Source organism: Mastacembelus armatus, chromosome 5 (genome assembly GCF_900324485.2).
Source record: "Mastacembelus armatus chromosome 5, fMasArm1.2, whole genome shotgun sequence".
In the NCBI taxonomy this organism is placed as follows: domain Eukaryota; kingdom Metazoa; phylum Chordata; class Actinopteri; order Synbranchiformes; family Mastacembelidae; genus Mastacembelus; species Mastacembelus armatus.
The window spans coordinates 27,975,887-27,992,862 of record NC_046637.1 but is presented as its reverse complement, the minus strand read 5'-3'; the positions used below and the strand labels follow the sequence as shown (position 1 = coordinate 27,992,862).

Below are 16,976 nucleotides of genomic sequence, written 5' to 3'. Positions count from 1 at the left end.
CTGCTGCTCCCTTCAGTTCTCCAGCTGCTGAGAGTCATTTAAAGCACTGAGGGTGATGTCAGTCTCAAACTAAATGTCTTATACTTTTGATTGTTTTCATCTCTGTGTTCTGGATTCAAACCGTATCCATTAGGAACCCAAGAACACTGAAACCCTTCTTCACACGGCTCCATATAGAAACCATTACTTAATGTAGTATAGGCCTGCTGGATGTTGTGTGCTACCCTCTGACCTGACCCGACCTGACCCGACCCGACCTGACCTGACCTGACCCGACCCTCAGGTGATCTGCTGAGTGGGACAGTACCTTTGCAGCGAACGATGAGCTCGGCTTCTCCAACAGGTCCCAGAGTTTCATCCTCTTCTCGGAGCAACATGTGGTGGAAAACTCCTCCCCTTCCCGCTCCCTCAGGTTCTCGGCCTCTCTTTTGAGCTCCTCGTTCATTTGCTCCTTTTTCTGGTGGTACCTGGCCTGGCAGCAGGACTCCAGGTAGATCTCGTCGATGCCCCAGAAATCCAGCTCCTGGCTGAAGGACAGGGCGCACATTTCCTCCATCATGTGCAACTTTCCAGTGCGGTAGAAGTTCAGGATGGAGGTGAAGGCGCCGGGGTGCCTGTCGAAAAAGTACTCATTGGTATCCAAACTGTAGTCGTCGCATATCTCCATGATGGAGTCGTGGGTGTTGCAGTCTCTCAGTTTGCCCAGTCTTGTGCGGGGCAGCCTGTCCAGCGTCCTCCACAGGACTTCGTGGAGAAGTCCCCCGACGTTGAGTCTCACCCGGCGGGACTGGGTCTTGCTCCGGATGATGTCCATCGTGTCCGGAGGCACCGTGACGGCCGACCGAGACCTTGGTTTGTTCATCTTCACTCGAGTCACAGAGGGTCTGCTACATTAACAAGACATGGTCCTGCTGGTGGCCGCATCAGGGTCCGTCCTCCGTCTCTGTGGCTGTAAGAAACGGAAAAAGAAACGATTTAGACGCGTTTGCGGAGCCGGTGTCCTAGAGGAGCAATGTCAGGTAGTTTATCCACTCATCACAGGACCAAATAGATATTTTAATCGGCTTTAAGAGGCACAGCCGCTTTTCCTGCTGACAAGGGCGGTGGTGGGGGCAGAGAGCCGGGCTAATCACGAACTGAGCGCTGTCCGGTGCTGAAACGCCCGTTTCCTCCCGCTGTCCAGGGTCTGTGGTGCTGAAACGAGTCCGCTCGAACCCGGTTCGCAGGCAAAGCAGTTGGGTCTGCTAAAGAACCGTTCTTCAGAGGGATATGAAGCTGGACTCGTGCTAACAGCCAGTGTCAACTTTGACTAAGAGCCTTTAACACGTTAGGTCACAGGCTGCAGACGAACTTTACAAGTTTATGGCCTCAGCTTAGTTAAAGTTGATTTTAGCTGCACCAGACATGACCCAACGGATCAGCGCATATCTGAGTCATCCAACCGAACACTTGGATAAACGTCACCTGACAATCAAACCAGTGAGACTGGAAGATGCTGGAGCCTAATTAGGGACCGGACATAGTCAGCAGAAGACCAAATATAGACTGTGCAGTATTACAGCTTGTCAAACTCAAACTGCAAACAGACTAAAATACATAAGAAACGTGATACATACGCGTCTCCCATATATCCCGATTCACCGACACCAGCAGCATTTTCACAGCCACGAGAGTAAATGCGCTAAAACTTAGTACCGTCCAGATCTCCGGGACTCTGCTGGGAGCTGCTGGACGCATCGTACCGACATGCTGAAAACCCATAAAACTGCTTCATACAGACATCACCGTGTCCAGTCTGACTTCCACACCCTCACGGTGCGAATCAACAAGTAGACTCTGGGATCCTCTGGGATCCTCTGGGCACCTCGCCTGTACCTGCTCGCAGTGCGCCTGAGTCCTGACCGGCGCCTGTGACTGAGATCGGGATTCTGCAGGGGCTGATTTCACTGAGGCTCCTCCAGCGGCGCAGCCTGTGTGAGATTAACCCTTGCACAGCCGGAGGGCCGCAGCTCAGGGGATCCACACTGGAGTTCTGCTGCGACCACACGGTGTTTTAGGAACCGGGTCAAAACCTGCTACAGCTACTACAAATATCATGGCTCAACTGTGACTATGCATCGTTTCAGGAGTATTATGACAGGTCACATTTGTAGAATTGTCTCTAAACACACTGTAATAATATAATACAGTCCAGAACCTGACAGGCTTAGTTCAGTGGCACAGTCCAGTTTAGTGGAAAAGCTCCACATTAATTCCCAAAACAGGACTCTGGGTTTCTGTGGGGTCACTAACCTTTAATAAAAGGCTCATGCATCATGTGAAGTGCTACTGAAAAGTGACTAGAAACAGATGTAGGTTGTTTGTTGCTTCTTCAAAAACCTGCAAAGCAGCTTCCAGTCTGCAGCCTTTGGTGGTAACCAGTCCTGTTCCACACCACATCTAAATCTAAACTTTCCACTCAGCTTCACTCTGCAAACAGCAGGCATGTGTCAGCGTGAGAGATGTGTGTGTTTACAGTACAGGCAGTCCCCCTCACTACGCTCATGCTCTGTATTTAACATAGAGAACCACACTCAAAAACTGACAGATAGTAAATATTAGTATTATTCCAACATCTTATTTCCCATAAAACACTATTTATTTTATGTGGTGCATCATAGGAAACATGTGGCTGTAATGGACCCAACAAACAACACAGTGTTATCCACATTGTATTATTTACATTTATTGATAAATAAAAAAATAATCACATACTGTATAATATAAATATAGAATACAAAAGTGCATAGAGAATATTGACACTGTAAAAAAAAAAAAATGTGCACGTGATGAAATGTGTATAAATATTCTGCTTAGTTTTCAACTGCTAGTGCGTGTTCCTCGGTTTGTATCGCACAGACAAGTCCCCCTGAGGTTGTAGCATCCCAAACCCGTAACGACTGGCATTCACCTCCGGCATCTGAGCATTTGGGTCACACAGCTCCAGGTCGTAGTTAGTTAACACCATGTAAACAAACCTCAAGAGAAAACAGAGATGAACACAAAATTAGGAGACAGTAACAAAGAGTTAAATTTCTAAGGTTATGCAGTGCATGAATGTGAAGGTGCTTACTGTCTGATGGTATTAATGGCAAACTGCTTCCCCACACAGCCATTGGTTCCTGCACCCCACGGCATGGTGTAATATTTCAGCCTCCTGCCTCCTTTATAAAAATCCTTCTTCACTGACCCGTCCTTGTTCATGAAGCGGTCGTACTTGAATTTCTACAAAGGAAATGCAATTTTTAGCAGCGGACATTAGATGCCAGCAATGAGAAATAACAGTTTTCTAATTCTGTTTGGCTGATTTCTGGTGGACAGATTGTTTTAGGCAGCCCTGCCATGTCCTTCCCACGCCTATTAGCTGTGTTTCTTTCCTCATGCTTGGCTAATCCCTCAACGGTCCACAGCTCCTGGTTTGACTCACTAATACGGGGTCAGCTTTGTGTAGGTGTTGATTGCACCTTACATAAACAGCTACAGATGCTAATCGCACTTAGGTCTGCTTCCATCTAGTCCCAAAGATAAATCCTACTATTCCTGATGGCAGCACAGGAAGGTTTTAATGGAGCGGAGAGTTTGGAAACTTTAACAAGACAAGACGACAAACCTGAGGCTCTTGGTAAATCTCAGGGTCCATTTGAGGGCTGATGAAGGGGAACAAACACACCCTGTCTCCTTTCCTGAGCAGGTACTCTTGGCCATCTGCCATGTGGAGGGTCTTTTCCTGCACCACCTCTCTTGTGATGAAGGGGGCAGCAGTGAGTCTCAGTGTTTCTTCCAAGGCACTATCTGGGAAAATGCAGAAACAAAGGGTGTCAACTGTAAAAGAGCAGCAGCAGCAATTTGCTCATAAAAATATCAGCAACGTCTTCTTGCATCATTGCTCATGTACTCGTTTGTGATTTTGTGCACTAAACACATACACAACTACTACAACTCCAGGTTTCATTCCAGAGACGACAGACTTTGCCCTGAAAGAACACATCGATCTACAACCCGTATATGTTCCTGCGTTTAAACAAGCCGGGCTAAAACACCCACCAAACACAGGGGTGGTCGCAGGTCTGTCCATGAGAGGAGTCCCCGAGGCTTCCACCTGTGAGGTCCAGCTGAGCTCCTTCTTCACCGCCCAGAGAGCTTGAGGGTTTGTCAGCAAGTAGCCCAACAGCCAAAATGCAGCAGGACCAACATTCCCCTGGAAACACACAAAGACTCCGATGAGCATAGAGATAAGTTCGCCTTTCACATTCCTGGCGCTGCGTGGTGACGGTGGTGCAGGTGGTTGTTTGGTATCGGTAAATGAGAACACCATGACACCCGCTGTATTTGTGTTCATCTTAGAGGTTAGAGCCAAGTTTCAATCAAGTTCAGCTGAATCAAAAAGTCTAATGAATCACTAGTGTTGATAAAAATAAAAAAATATCTTCCTGTTGAGGAGATGAGGGGAGGCATGTTCTGGATAGTCTCACACTGGCAAAGCACAACACAGTAATGGTTTACTTAAAAAGGAAAGTCATTGGAAACCTGAGGTCCCCCTGTCATCTGCCTGCAGGCAAAACTGTTCTGTTAATGACAGACCTTATTCTTTTTTACTCCAGGCAGGAGAAAACAAATTCATAAACCTGGTGGGAAACATAACATACTGAATAATAACATCTGAGGTTGCTGCAACTAAAGTGTGATTAAGAAATAAGAATTTCTTGTGTATCGGCTAAAAGTTGCATGACATTATGACATTATCCAGATTTTAATATGTTAATATATGTTCATTTCATCACGAACCATGATGACAAGTGCAAAAAGGATGGGTGAGTAGCTGAGAGGGGAAGGCCAAGGTTGAAATACATGTCTGATTAAACAAAGTGTAGTATTTCACTGTATGACCCTACTGTCGCACCATTTAAAGAGTTTGGCTGATTATAAAACTTTCATACAACATGTGAAACTGTCCACCGTTGTTATATCTTATAATCTGATACAAGAACTAGTCCTGTCCACATTCAGCCTATCACCAAACCAACGTAGTCTCACCCCTGACAAGTCTATTTTTTATTACTGAAGCCCTTTCATGGCTTGTCCACTAAAAGGCTGAACAGCACACTCATGTGCTAAACAGAAGTACTGCACCTCTTTATGTGGCTCTTGGTCTCACACCAGCAACAAGTAGGATGGAAACAACCCCACAGAGACACAATAACATCATGACCTGCCTGGGCAGGCAACAAGATGTGACTCCAGATGTGACCACCAAGTGAAATTCCTGCTTCGTACATACAAAACATCACCCGACTCACCTGCGTAGCCCAGAGCTGCAGGAGTACAGCCTTCGCCTGTGTCTCCTCATCAACCCCTTCCTCTTGTAGGAGACGTCTGTAGGCGTGGAGCCAGGACCTTGACCCCAAGTCGGCAGTCAGACCCGCTGGAGCCAGGAACTCCCACAGTTTCTGCCGAACACTCTGTGCCGTCTTCCCCTCCTCTGCCACAAACAGATAAACAACAGGCGAAGTGAGTGAGTGAGTCACAGACACAACATAAACAGTTGAGCTCAAAGTGAATGAGGTGCCAGACAATGTGCGAGAGGTGGAGCAGGGACAATATTTCAGGTGCGACTGGCACAACTGCAGGTGCTGCGCAATAATATTGTCATTAACTGACTCTCCTGTAAAGTGTGGGCTACAAACAATGACACACAAAGACAGGCAGCCTGGAGCAAGAAGGTGGAGGCCCATATTGTGCCACTCAGGTTAGATCAGATTATGATGATGATGATGATGATGATGATGATGATAAACTGCAAATTGCTACGTCTCCAGAAGCAGAAAACCCATGGACGCTACGTAAGCAGCCATGTACAACTCTCCATGGCAACCACAAAACAAAGCCGAGGGAAGACGCGTCGATGATGTCACAAATCAGGTTTTCTTGAGACACAGCGACAAACGAACACCGGAGATTAGTGCAACACCTTCTCTGACTCATGGCAGACGTGATCCTGGTGATTTTACTCACACGTCTCTTGTGTAACAGCACTTTAAAAAAAAAAAAAAAAACAACAACAACACAATAGTGCTTTCAGAAAAATGCTGCTTCATGGCCTGAAGCTTTAGGTCAAGTTGATGCATAAATGTTGTGTTTGACGTTTGCAGAAAGAACCGAATTCAGTGTAGTTTCTCAGCTGAGAGGTTGTTTTCTGTGTCGGCGTGTACCTGACTTCAGTGTCCCTCTCGCCATTTTGGTCAGGAGGTCATCAAACTTCTTGTACTCCTCGTAGATACTTGAGAGATCGGTGGTGTTGTTGTTCTGCTCTCCAAATAGCGTCAGGTACCCTGCCCTGTGCAGACAGAAGAGATACAAAGTGAGGTAACGTGTGGGTTTGGTTTGTTTGATGGAAGGATAACCAGCCCGAACAGTTTTTCATCAGCGATCCCCTTTCAGAGGGAATTTTTCCACTGGCTCACACACAAGATTCAGTACCTGCCGTTTCAGGTGATTGTGATATCTCTTATCGTGAAAGACAGTGACAAGTTCTGGCAAAATCAGTTACATGTTTATCCAGATAAGAGATTTCGTTTGTATGAAAGAGTTCTCAAACAGGTCCATCTACTTTTCCTTCGTGTTTACAAACAGGGAAACTTGGAATCGACTTGTGTGTAAACTGTTCAGCTAAAGGCTTTTTGGCAAAACTTCATGTTTCTCTTTACAGAGTTATGAATGTGAGTGAAAGGAGGAGGTTCTTTCATACTTGAAGAGTAAGCTGTAAGAGAAGTCGAAGAGTCCCTTCTCTTTCCAGTCTTTCTGGTTCGGAGGCATTTCAGCTTTCAGCAAAGCTTGAATGTGTCTGCTCATGGTGTGGTTAAGGGCAGCCAAATTCGTACCCATGAAGTGTCTGTGGAAAAACGTGTAAAAGCACATAGAAAGAAAAGGTTAAGTGATCGTTGTAAATCAAGTCACAGTTGTAAAAACGAGGTAATTATTCAGAGACACGTGTTATTAAAGCTCAGTCGACTTAGTTACTTGACCTATTTCCTCAGAGGTAATATAACCCAGGTTTAGTTAGCACATTTCTGGGTCAAGTGGTAACACGATGAGTAAAAACAGTGGGGAAAGTCACAACTCAGACGCAAGAAGAAGAAGAAGAAGGTACTTTGCCCCAAGATCAACCACCAAAAACATGAGAAAATGAGTCTTTTATTTCTACATAATAAAAATATGTTTGTGTTATTCTGTGAGCAATAACGAAACAAACACGTTTCCACAAATGGGAGATATGTAATTTATAAAAATATCCACAGTGATGCCAATCATTACACACCACTCATGAAACACGTGTGGGTGAATTCCCATACACAAGTGATGCTTCCACATTTACATGAAATGAAAATGAAAACACAGTCTGGAGACTAAACAAATAAGGACATACTTTGTCATCATGGTTTTTGCTTTGGCCATCTGATGGTGCGAGAGCCGCAGGGTGAAGATCCTCTCCATGAGCACCTGTGCATGACGGATAAAGTCCAGGGACTCGGAGTCATTCATGATCGTGTCGTACGAGTGTGGATCCAGCAGCACCGTCACGTAGCGCCCAGCGGCGCGCACCTATGAATCATTAAGAAAATCTAAATTACACAGAGGCAGAGTAGTTTCTCTTAGCATGAGTTTCTATGGGTTTAACTGACTTACATCATGAAGTGAGCACAGAAATATTTACTGTTTCTTTCATCTTTGGAAAAAATAGAAAATTCAATACCACATTTTTTTTTGGAAACTGACTTGGAAAATGTTAAACACTTCAATTTGTTTCACTGTAACTGAAAATTATAGCATAGTGTGACTCTAACTCAGTGTGCATGATGCCATAACATGTAAAAATCAGTTCTACAGTTTGATCTGAAGAGGTTGAATCACTCATCCACTTTAGGTTTTAATACTTAAAGAGGAGCAGAAATTTCACTTCCTTCTATCATAGGAAATGGGACTTCTCTTTTCTTCTATGTCCCATTAAATTTAGCATCAAACAAACATAGAATATCATCTATTGTAAAATTGAATAGATTCAGTGGCAGAAATGACATTATGGTTCTTAGAAAGGGACGTCTGTCCAGGATTAACAAATTATAAATGAGAATTTAAAGATGAACCTTTAAGCTGCTATGCAAAAGTAGAACTGTGGAGACTTAAGAGAGGTGACGTGGCTTCGTCACATGTACATCATCTGTAGGTTGCTTCTACTCACTGTGAAAACGTTGCCATGTTTCAGCTTCATGCGATTCAAGAACTTCGCAGCATCTTTTCCAAATTCAAGCGCATGGCCTAACCAGGGGACCAGCCCTTTGTCCAGAGGTGGATCAGTCTTACGCCTAAAGGAATAAAAAGGAAAAACAGATGGTGGATATCACTAAACATAGTCCTATTTAGTCACTGCACACACACTCCAGTCTGTGTCTGCAGGACTGAACCTGATAACACAGACCGATTGCAAATACATAGAACAGATTTTTTTATGTGTGACTTTTTTGCCATAGAGAGACTCTAGTTTAACCACATTCCTTGGACTGAAGTGGGAAACTGTAAACTGTATAGAAACACATGGGTGTGGTAATAAAACTACATTGAGTCCTTTCATTACCACTGCACTGTTGTTGTTGTATTTGTCATTATTGATAATCTCACCTTCAGAGTGTCAAAACTATTTTAAAGTAGCCAGGAACTTATATTAAAGTTGTCACCATGAAAAATAAATGAAATGACAAATAAATAAAAGGCCCAGACTGAGACTAATATTAAAAACAACCAGACAAACAAACTGTTTCCCTGTTTTTCTTATGTCCTGACAAGGATCACACATTAACTTACCTCGACCTGTTTGTGAGGATGAAATAAAACAGAAGAGCTTGGACAAGCAGCAAAACGGTCCAGATCATCTCGTGGGTTTATTGTCCCGGTCCGCAGTCACTGAGTCCCCTCGGCCCCAACGTGGAGTTTTAAAGGTTTCCCCACCCACGTCACAGCGTCACAATCCAGACGAGGGACGACACCCACACACCCAGACACACACCAGCGCTGTGACGCAACACAAATACAATGAGATCACGCGTAAACTGTGACCTGGCACAATGAAATAAAGCGACATTACCGCGCATTGTACTGCAGCTCCAAGTTGGTGTGAAGCCAAGGAGAGCATTATTATTATTATTATTGTTATATAATTATTATAATTATATAATAATTATTATTATAAGAAATTTATTTTGGAAAAAAAAACAAAAAAACAAGTCGGACAAAATAGTCAAAGATGTTAATGAGAGGAGAGAGTCCGCGCAGAACCAAAACACATGGAAGGAACATGGTGCCATGAAAAACACCAGAGTCTGGGAACATGAATCATTAACAGGTTTCAAATTACACATGACAGATTTTATTCCGGATTCATGAATCTGTCCAGTCACTGTAGGAAACTGTTTCCTAAACTGTTGTTTCCTAACGCGAAGTGCACAATTCTGTGCTCGGAGCTTATTGCTGCTGTCCAGACCTCAGATCTTCTCCTCTACATTAAATCCAGCTCTTCGGTCTTTCTCCTGTCACTTTCTGTCATCAGGGCAAATACTACTAACTTTTCTGCTATGATGGTGTTGAGAGGGTCAATAAATCAGCTTCTTCCTGCAAACTTTCACGTACACCCCCTCAGCCAACCTATTACAGTCACCCACTGAGTCACTAACACACACACACACACGCACGCACACACACACACACACGTTAATATTTTCTGTGTACTTCCGGCTGCACGTCCAGTATGAAGGAAACTTGTATTTAATCTGTACTGGAGACATAAAAAAAAACAGAAGGGGGACTCCCACTCAGTTTTCCTGCTTTACTTTTTCCAGACGGTCAGAGATAAAATTTTATAATTTATAATATAATAATTTTATAATATTTTGCTCAATACACTTTCAAGAACTTGTCACTTTACTCACAGGAGCAAACATAATGTATAACGTTGACATAAACCTTTATTAATGGGAACACATGGCAACGTGCAGCAGTGGACGAAGCACATTTGAGAGCTGTGACGAAACCCTCCGCAGGTTTTCTCAGCCATTTATCACATCAAACCAAATGAGACATATCAAAACGATAAACAGCGTGACTCACTTGACCAGAGATCACAAATTCAGAAATAATACAAATGATGAAAATCCTAAATTGCCTCAGATAAAAATACAGAAACTAAATGCAGGATGTGAGTTATGACAGCTCAGCGTCTCCCTTCTCCTCGCTCTGTATATCAGCTTTACCCGGTGATTCATGGAACTCCTCAGGAGCTTGGCCAAACACGAGCCCGGTCCGCTTAAGGAGATAAACCGCTGCATGTAAACCCCCGACATTGACCCAAACAGTGTGCAGCTTCCTCCACAGTCCTCCCATCCTTGAAATGGCCTGCGGAGAGGATAAATCTTGTGAGGGCAAACTAACAACAGAGATGTTTTTAGTGTGATGGAAAATATCTGCTTAGACAAATACAGCTGGTTAGAGGGACGGTCCACCATGCAGGGCTGACCTGACTATACTTGTTTCCCTCAGACTTCGGAGGAACTATGATTTCAAGATGAATTGATTTTGTGCACAAACTTTTAAACAGAGGTTTAAAAAGTTGTTTAAACTTCACTGAAAGCTGAGTAAACACAAAAAACCCCCAGACATTTACAATTAGTTGTAAAAATCAACAACGTTGGCCTGCTAACCATTTAGGTTTGAACAGATTTAGGAAAAGCCCACATGCCACAAAAGGTCAAACGTAAACAATGTCATTGACTGAGGCACAGTCATGAACTTCTACTAAACTCCTGAACCTGTGACCCTGATCTGAGGTCACAATGTTTCCTAGCACCACCTGAGGCTTTTCTTGCTCAGCAGCCAATTTGAGAATGATGTAAATTTATAAAACTCTGGGGAAAACTTTGTTACAGCAACATGACAGAAAACCAAGTGACTCCTAATGTTCACATTCAGGAATATTTTTTAAGTGACTCCAATCAAACAAAAGCACTCGGGACATTTTGAACAGCCATTTTGACCTTTCTATTCAGCAATCAGTGGTGCTTATTTCTTTTTCCACATTTACTCCATGGCAACACGTTTTTCTATTTGTACACACACCGACTATTTACATGAAGCATCGCACGCCCGCGTTTCAAGCTCGTCGAGGTGGAAACAGCAGAGCTATTGATTATAAAGGGCCCAGGGTGGAGCGTGGCACACTGCCTATTGTTCTGCTTTACCAGTGACATGCGTCTGCTCCACACCAACACCGCGGCACCTGCACCCGAGCTGCCGTCAGGAGTTAAAAGATAATAACAGTGATTTGTTGAGCAGGTGCATCCACCTGTCCACACCCCAGCATGAATTAACATAATTGTTGTACCACAATCCCCATTATTATCATCTGGCACAGGCTCAAATGTTGTATCTATTTTTACATTATTAGCCACCGATAATAAGCAGCTGAATACTGAGAAATGGCTTTGTTCATCACTACTGGTGGTGCTGGTGCAGAGGCAGCTTAACAATCAACGGGTCCTCTTATTTGTCTCTGTATTGCTGCACCATGATTGTTTGGACGTTCGTGTCTAATAGGTTTTTAAGTCAAATATCTGCTGAACTTTCTGTTTCTGCAGGAACAAAACCAATAGTTACCTTGGCAAAGCATTTTTTGTCCTGTGTCAACAGGACGGCCTTTCCAGAGCCGGGTCTGCACACACGGGCCATTTCTCTGAGACAGGAAGGATACAGATCCCAGTTTCTCTTCTTAGAGCCCATTCTGTAAGAAAACAAAGGAAAGATTGAACTTATCTAAGTACTGAAAGATACGTCTGCTGTTAATTATTTTCTGTTGTTTAAAATCACAATTTCTGGCTAGACTGTCGGGGAAATTCAAGCATAGTATTATTTCTACATCCTATTGAATCAACCATGAAATGTACACCACTGTTACGGTACCTCTTCCCAAAGGGCATGTCAGTGATGATAATATCAACAGAGCTGGTCCTTATGGGTAAATTGCATAGATCCCAGCGAACTGTGTCGATGGGCAACCCAGATGCACTGTTAAAAAGATCCCAAACAAGATTAGAAAACATTATGATGATCATCAACTCCACACACCTGGTAATTAAAAGGTGCATCTTTATGAGATGTTATCGCTGGTCACTCTCACCTGCTCTTGCCTGCCCTCCGCTTCTGGATGTGACATATGTTATTTACTGTGCGGTTAACTGCCATGTCATTGTTGTCACCGGCAATGTAGAAGGAATCGGTAAACTCGATGGCCCCCTGGAGATGAAAAGCTTTGTACCATTAGTGGATTATTGCTGCTCAAAGCCATCCTAGTGTGATCATCGCCTCTTAAGCTCTGCCTTCTGCAGGTCACCACGATATCTAGCAATGAGTACGGTGCAGCAGCTGTCAGGGCAAGGTGGAAAACATGGTTGTGAATGAGGAAAATAAGATACTGGCAACAGGTGAAATAAACTGCTGGTTCAAATCTTTTGTTATCTCAGGAAAAGTGATTCTTATTATGATGTTTTTATTCTAAGCAAACTCAGAAAGATCATTCAGATATATTGTTCGTACACAACAATATGCTGTCAATATGCAGTACACAGTGTTTGGTTTGTCCAGACAGGTTAGGGTAAGTCATGTCTCACCTCCAGTGGTATAGCTCCAGTCCCACACATTGGATCAAGTATGATGTCAGACGCCTGAGGTTTACACAGCCTGACAACACACAAGGACAATAACAAGAAGCACATTAGCTCTTTTTATACATGCCAGTATACATTACCCAGCAGTTTTACTATTCTCATTCTCAGCTGTGCTGGTATCAGTCTACTAGTGAAGAAAAATGCAAAAACATGCTTAATGCTGCTGTTTCTCATAAGACAGTGATGATGTTGAACATTTCTTTAAACTGCACATACTTTTCTAACTTTTATTGCACAGTAAGTAAAAAAAGATCATTAACAGAAACTTTGCAGCAGCGGGAACATTTTCTGCTGAACCCGACTCTTATAAACACAGAGTGCTTCGATTATCGGCTAATATGCCTTACAGCATTTTCCATGACACCTACTGTAATAGCACCTCCCGTCATCACTATTTGTGTCCGATGCGTCCGTCATCTCGAACCTTACAATGTGTGTCAACACAATCTATGATTGGGAAATATTTGAACTTCATCCAAGTCGTATTTATAGCGTCGGTGTTTGCGCACTTAGCATTGTAATGATGTTAATCTCTAATTATTCAATTAGAAATAATGAAAACACAAATAATAATAGTTTCATTAAGTGAATATGTAACTGACTGTTACACTCACAGTTTGAGGTCATATATATTTATTGTGGATTTTACACTGAATTAACCTCTTATCTGTTTTTAGGTCACTACAACTAAAAATACATTTTCACACTGAGTCACGTCTTTGTAGTTGTGTACACTGTTTTATATGTTTTGTATTAAACCAATTATAGTTTGTACCCAGGATAATTGCCTCTGTTGTACAGACTGTAAACACTCGTATGCCTGAAATAACTGATGGCTTTGAAATTAGTCAGTGATCTTTGCAAACTATTGTCTCCAATTCAACCGCAGTGCAATTTCTCAAAAGTTTTATTTCTTTAGTAAACAAATTAATTATCATTTTCAAACCCTATTAAATAGGACAATGCCAAGAGAGAGTCCTAGATAAAACGTACAGAGCACACCTCTCTGCAAGACGCTTACTAAACCAGACATTTATATTAAAAGGAATGTGTTTGATCACCAGATCAAAAATTGAATCAATTTACCACATGCTGTAAATCTACGGGAAAGTTTTAGTTAGCAGAGCTGTTATTTTTCTCTGTGGGCTGGCATGTTTACCTCAGCGTTAACTTGAATTGCTGTTCAGAAGTCACCAAACACAAACAAAACCTTAAAAATCTGATTAGGTGGAGTATGAGGAGTGTAATCCCTTTGTTCACGCGTTCACACCTTTAGGTGTCTACTTAAGCAAACAAACACCTCTACTGTAAGCGGAGAGCCTGCAGGTGCAACTGGGAAGTATTTTTGACACTAAATCTTCCGCCTTCCTTGTGAACCTTGGCAGCAGTGCCTAACCCCAAAGTGGATTTTTATCACAGTTCAAAAGTGAAAATATTTTCTGTAACTTTTTCCTCTCAACACAACAACCTTTTACTTTTTGACACAAGCCCAGACCGAGGTGGCCACGTAGAGGATTTATATATAATCAGAGCTTGGTCACTGGTTTCACATGGTGAGTTAAGGGTTACCTGAGCATGCCATAGCATAAGGTGGACCGCAGTGTAGTGGGTCCAAAGTGACTGATGTTTCTCCTGTGAAGACTTTCTTCTGTCAGTGCAATGCCAATCACCATCTCTTCATTGTGTATGTTTAGCAAAACCTACAGTCCGGGAACACACAGTACCGGTTCAGATATCGAGTATCAGTGTGACCTTACAAACTACTGGGTGTTCTGCATTTTTAGTCATCAAATTACACACACCTATTGATACCGGGTAGTAAAACACCATAGGAGACTTCTACAAGAGGTAATAGTAACAGAACATCATGTGTGCAAATCTTTTTACATTCACGTCATCTCTGACCTTTCACTTTTCAATGTGCAGCGTGATGTAAAATGCTTATCTTCATGGGAAATGTTACTCAACAGAGTGGCAACTTTTTTGTTTGATGCTCCTTAGACAAATGTACCTGAACATACAGGGTTTTGTTTGGCTAGCGTTAAAGTATTCACTTTGCCTCAGTCCAGTGTGAACATGTCTGCATACCTCAATGTCAAACTTTGTCATGTCTGCCTTCCACTGGAAGAACTCTTGCACAGCCCCTCCAAAGTCTCTGGCTGCCTCGTTAGAGGAAAAGCTGTGTTTGTCACCGGCCCTGCTGCACGTTACGCGGAACTTGATGAGTTTGGCTGCAGCAGCCGACTCCTCCGAGTCCTGCGTGCAGGCCTCCGTGTCAGGTGTGTTCTCTGCATTCGTCCGGCCTTCAGCAGCAGCCACAGCCTCAGGTGGTGCTTGCTCCTCGGTGTCAGCCACAACCGCGTCACTGGTCTCACTGTTAGGTTTCAATTTGGTGCCACCCCCTCCTTTCCTGTTGCCTTTCTTCTTTTTTAGGCTGCAGTTTAGTTTCCAGACTTCTAGGGCATTAGTCCAGGGGAGTTTAGAGGCAAGCTGCTGCAACTCCATCAGTGTTTCCTCCTGTACAAAATCAGCTTTTGTTACGATAACACACTATATCAGCACAACAGAACAGAGCTGACCCTGAGTTACCTTTGAATCTTTGAACTGGTAACTATCATATTCCTTAACGACGACAAACAGGTTGTCCACAGACCTCAGAAGATGGACCTGCAGTGGGGGATTATTGAACAGACAGTGATTAAATGCATATTTCATGTGTATAGACACTTTTCCCCTGGGTGTATCTCAAACTGGCCTCCATAGAGACAACTACAGTGCCATCATTCAAAGTCAGTCAATGTGACATCAGAGGAACAAGCTCTAACCTCCACTTTACCTGAGAAAGCTTATCAGTAGTTATTGGAAAGTATATTCGACCACGATCTTTGCTGATTCGTGCATCAACCCCGATTTTCTCGTTGACCTCCTCTGTAGCCGTGTGTTCGAACCCCGTGGGCACAGTAGCCCCAATGGTGACGACGATGAGGTCTCCATGGGTGGCACCAGTGTCACCGGATGGAGGAGGACCCGGGCCCTGTCCTGCACCCCCATCTCCCTGAGAGTCCATGCTGCTCCTGTGGGCTGCCTCACACTGGGCACCCTGACCAACACAGTGTGTGTGTGTGTGTGTGTGTGTGAGACCCACTGACCAACACCTGGAGAGAGAGGATTCATTCAAACTACAAAAACGGACTGAGCACTATCCTGTTGTCACGGGTTAGCATGATAAACTGTTATCTATGATGCTGTTCCTGCACAGGCTGCCTGACAAAGCTAACGTTAGCAGGCTAATGTTAGCAGGCTAACGTTAGCTTCAGGCTGCTAAAGACTTGGTTACGAAATAAAAACAAAGCAACATTAGCCGGTGACTTGGCGCCACAAAACAGCGTGTGTCTGTGTAATGAGCCCACCGGTTAAACTGCAGACGGTGATAAAACTCTGGAGTCTCTGCCGGTTTACTGGAGCCAAACCAACACACGAGGGGACGTCACGTGATTTCCGCTCTCTAGCAACAACACCGGCACTTCTGGTCTCCACTTTTCAGATTAAAAGTATAATGGCCACACATTTATTTTTGACTAAAGAACAGCTTCAACAGCAAAACACACAACGTTACACCTGATTGCACATACTTTTCTTTCTATTCTTAGTTATTTCACATTTGTATAGTACATTTGTGTATATTATTGATTATAGTTATAGTGTACATTGAGAGCAATTGAAAAAGCTTTTTATTTTTTAATATTAAACCTTAAATCAGACAAGTTTTTGTGTGACTACATATTACAACAGCAACAGTGCTGACCACTAATCCACCGTGCTGCTCTAAATGGAATTCATGTTTACCAAATCACAAAAACACTGTATTTTATTTACTAAAAGCTTTGTATTTATTCTGAAAACCAGAAGACTGTACAGGAAATGTAGATGTTACCAGACAGTTTCATCTTGATCATGAGTCCAAAGACAGATCTATGCACCTGGGCTGCTCAGATGCGTCTCACCTTCCATCACCTTATTGCCTGGAGCAGTCTGACCGGTCCAAATAGAAGTAAACATCAGAGCTTCTTATTCCAAAGGGTTTTTCCTAGTAATGAATCTCTAAGAAAATTCTTAAAATCATGGCATTAAGTCAAGATCATATCCTGTTAAAGTTATTTACATCTCAGGCCC

The 16,976-nt window shown here is 43.2% G+C and overlaps 3 protein-coding genes across 4 annotated transcripts; all 3 read right to left on the bottom strand.

Moving 5' to 3' along the window:
* Positions 1-220: 220 nt before the first annotated feature.
* LOC113130046 (potassium voltage-gated channel subfamily B member 1-like) lies at positions 221-2,623 on the bottom strand. Its single transcript, XM_026306333.1, has 2 exons — positions 2,380-2,623; positions 221-949 (listed from the first exon to the last, which is right to left on the bottom strand). Exon 2 carries the CDS (start codon positions 860-862, stop codon positions 221-223), a length of 642 nt encoding a protein of 213 aa, XP_026162118.1. The 5' UTR covers positions 863-949; positions 2,380-2,623.
* Positions 2,624-2,709: 86 nt separating this feature from the next.
* LOC113130312 (prostacyclin synthase) lies at positions 2,710-9,035 on the bottom strand. The gene is made up of 10 exons (XM_026306816.1): positions 8,896-9,035; positions 8,276-8,399; positions 7,463-7,638; positions 6,785-6,928; positions 6,249-6,373; positions 5,337-5,518; positions 4,084-4,237; positions 3,650-3,831; positions 3,113-3,264; positions 2,710-3,017 (listed from the first exon to the last, which is right to left on the bottom strand). The coding sequence occupies exons 1-10, from the start codon at positions 8,961-8,963 to the stop codon at positions 2,867-2,869; spliced, it is 1,458 nt and encodes a 485-aa protein (XP_026162601.1). The 5' UTR covers positions 8,964-9,035; the 3' UTR covers positions 2,710-2,866.
* A 997-nt stretch (positions 9,036-10,032) lies between these two features.
* thumpd3 (THUMP domain containing 3) lies at positions 10,033-16,317 on the bottom strand. Of its 2 annotated transcripts, none has more exons than XM_026306814.1 (10): positions 16,214-16,317; positions 15,640-15,958; positions 15,393-15,470; positions 14,892-15,320; positions 14,373-14,503; positions 12,747-12,816; positions 12,257-12,372; positions 12,040-12,144; positions 11,737-11,860; positions 10,033-10,479 (listed from the first exon to the last, which is right to left on the bottom strand). In XM_026306814.1, the coding sequence occupies exons 2-10, from the start codon at positions 15,868-15,870 to the stop codon at positions 10,288-10,290; spliced, it is 1,476 nt and encodes a 491-aa protein (XP_026162599.1). In that variant the 5' UTR covers positions 15,871-15,958; positions 16,214-16,317; the 3' UTR covers positions 10,033-10,287. The 2 variants fall into 2 exon arrangements, with proteins under 2 accessions (XP_026162599.1, XP_026162600.1); XM_026306815.1 differs by having other exon boundaries at positions 15,640-15,903; positions 16,214-16,299.
* Between the last annotated feature and the right edge of the window lie 659 nt (positions 16,318-16,976).

Coding starts and splice junctions, on each gene's coding strand:
- LOC113130046 (XM_026306333.1), bottom strand. CDS start 862: ATGAACAAACCAAGGTCTCGGTCGGCCGTCACGGTGCCTCCGGACACG.
- thumpd3 (XM_026306814.1), bottom strand. CDS start 15,870: ATGGACTCTCAGGGAGATGGGGGTGCAGGACAGGGCCCGGGTCCTCCT. Junction 14,504..14,891: donor TGACAAAGTTTGACATTGAG/GTATGCAGACAT, acceptor CCCGGACTGTAG/GTTTTGCTAAACATACACAA. Junction 12,373..12,746: donor CTGGAGCTATACCACTGGAG/GTGAGACATGAC, acceptor TTTCATCTCCAG/GGGGCCATCGAGTTTACCGA.
- LOC113130312 (XM_026306816.1), bottom strand. CDS start 8,963: ATGATCTGGACCGTTTTGCTGCTTGTCCAAGCTCTTCTGTTTTATTTC. Junction 5,519..6,248: donor GAGAGGGACACTGAAGTCAG/GTACACGCCGAC, acceptor TGTTTGTGGCAG/AGGAGGGGAAGACGGCACAG. Junction 4,238..5,336: donor TGCAGCTCTGGGCTACGCAG/GTGAGTCGGGTG, acceptor GTGTGTTTCCAG/GGGAATGTTGGTCCTGCTGC.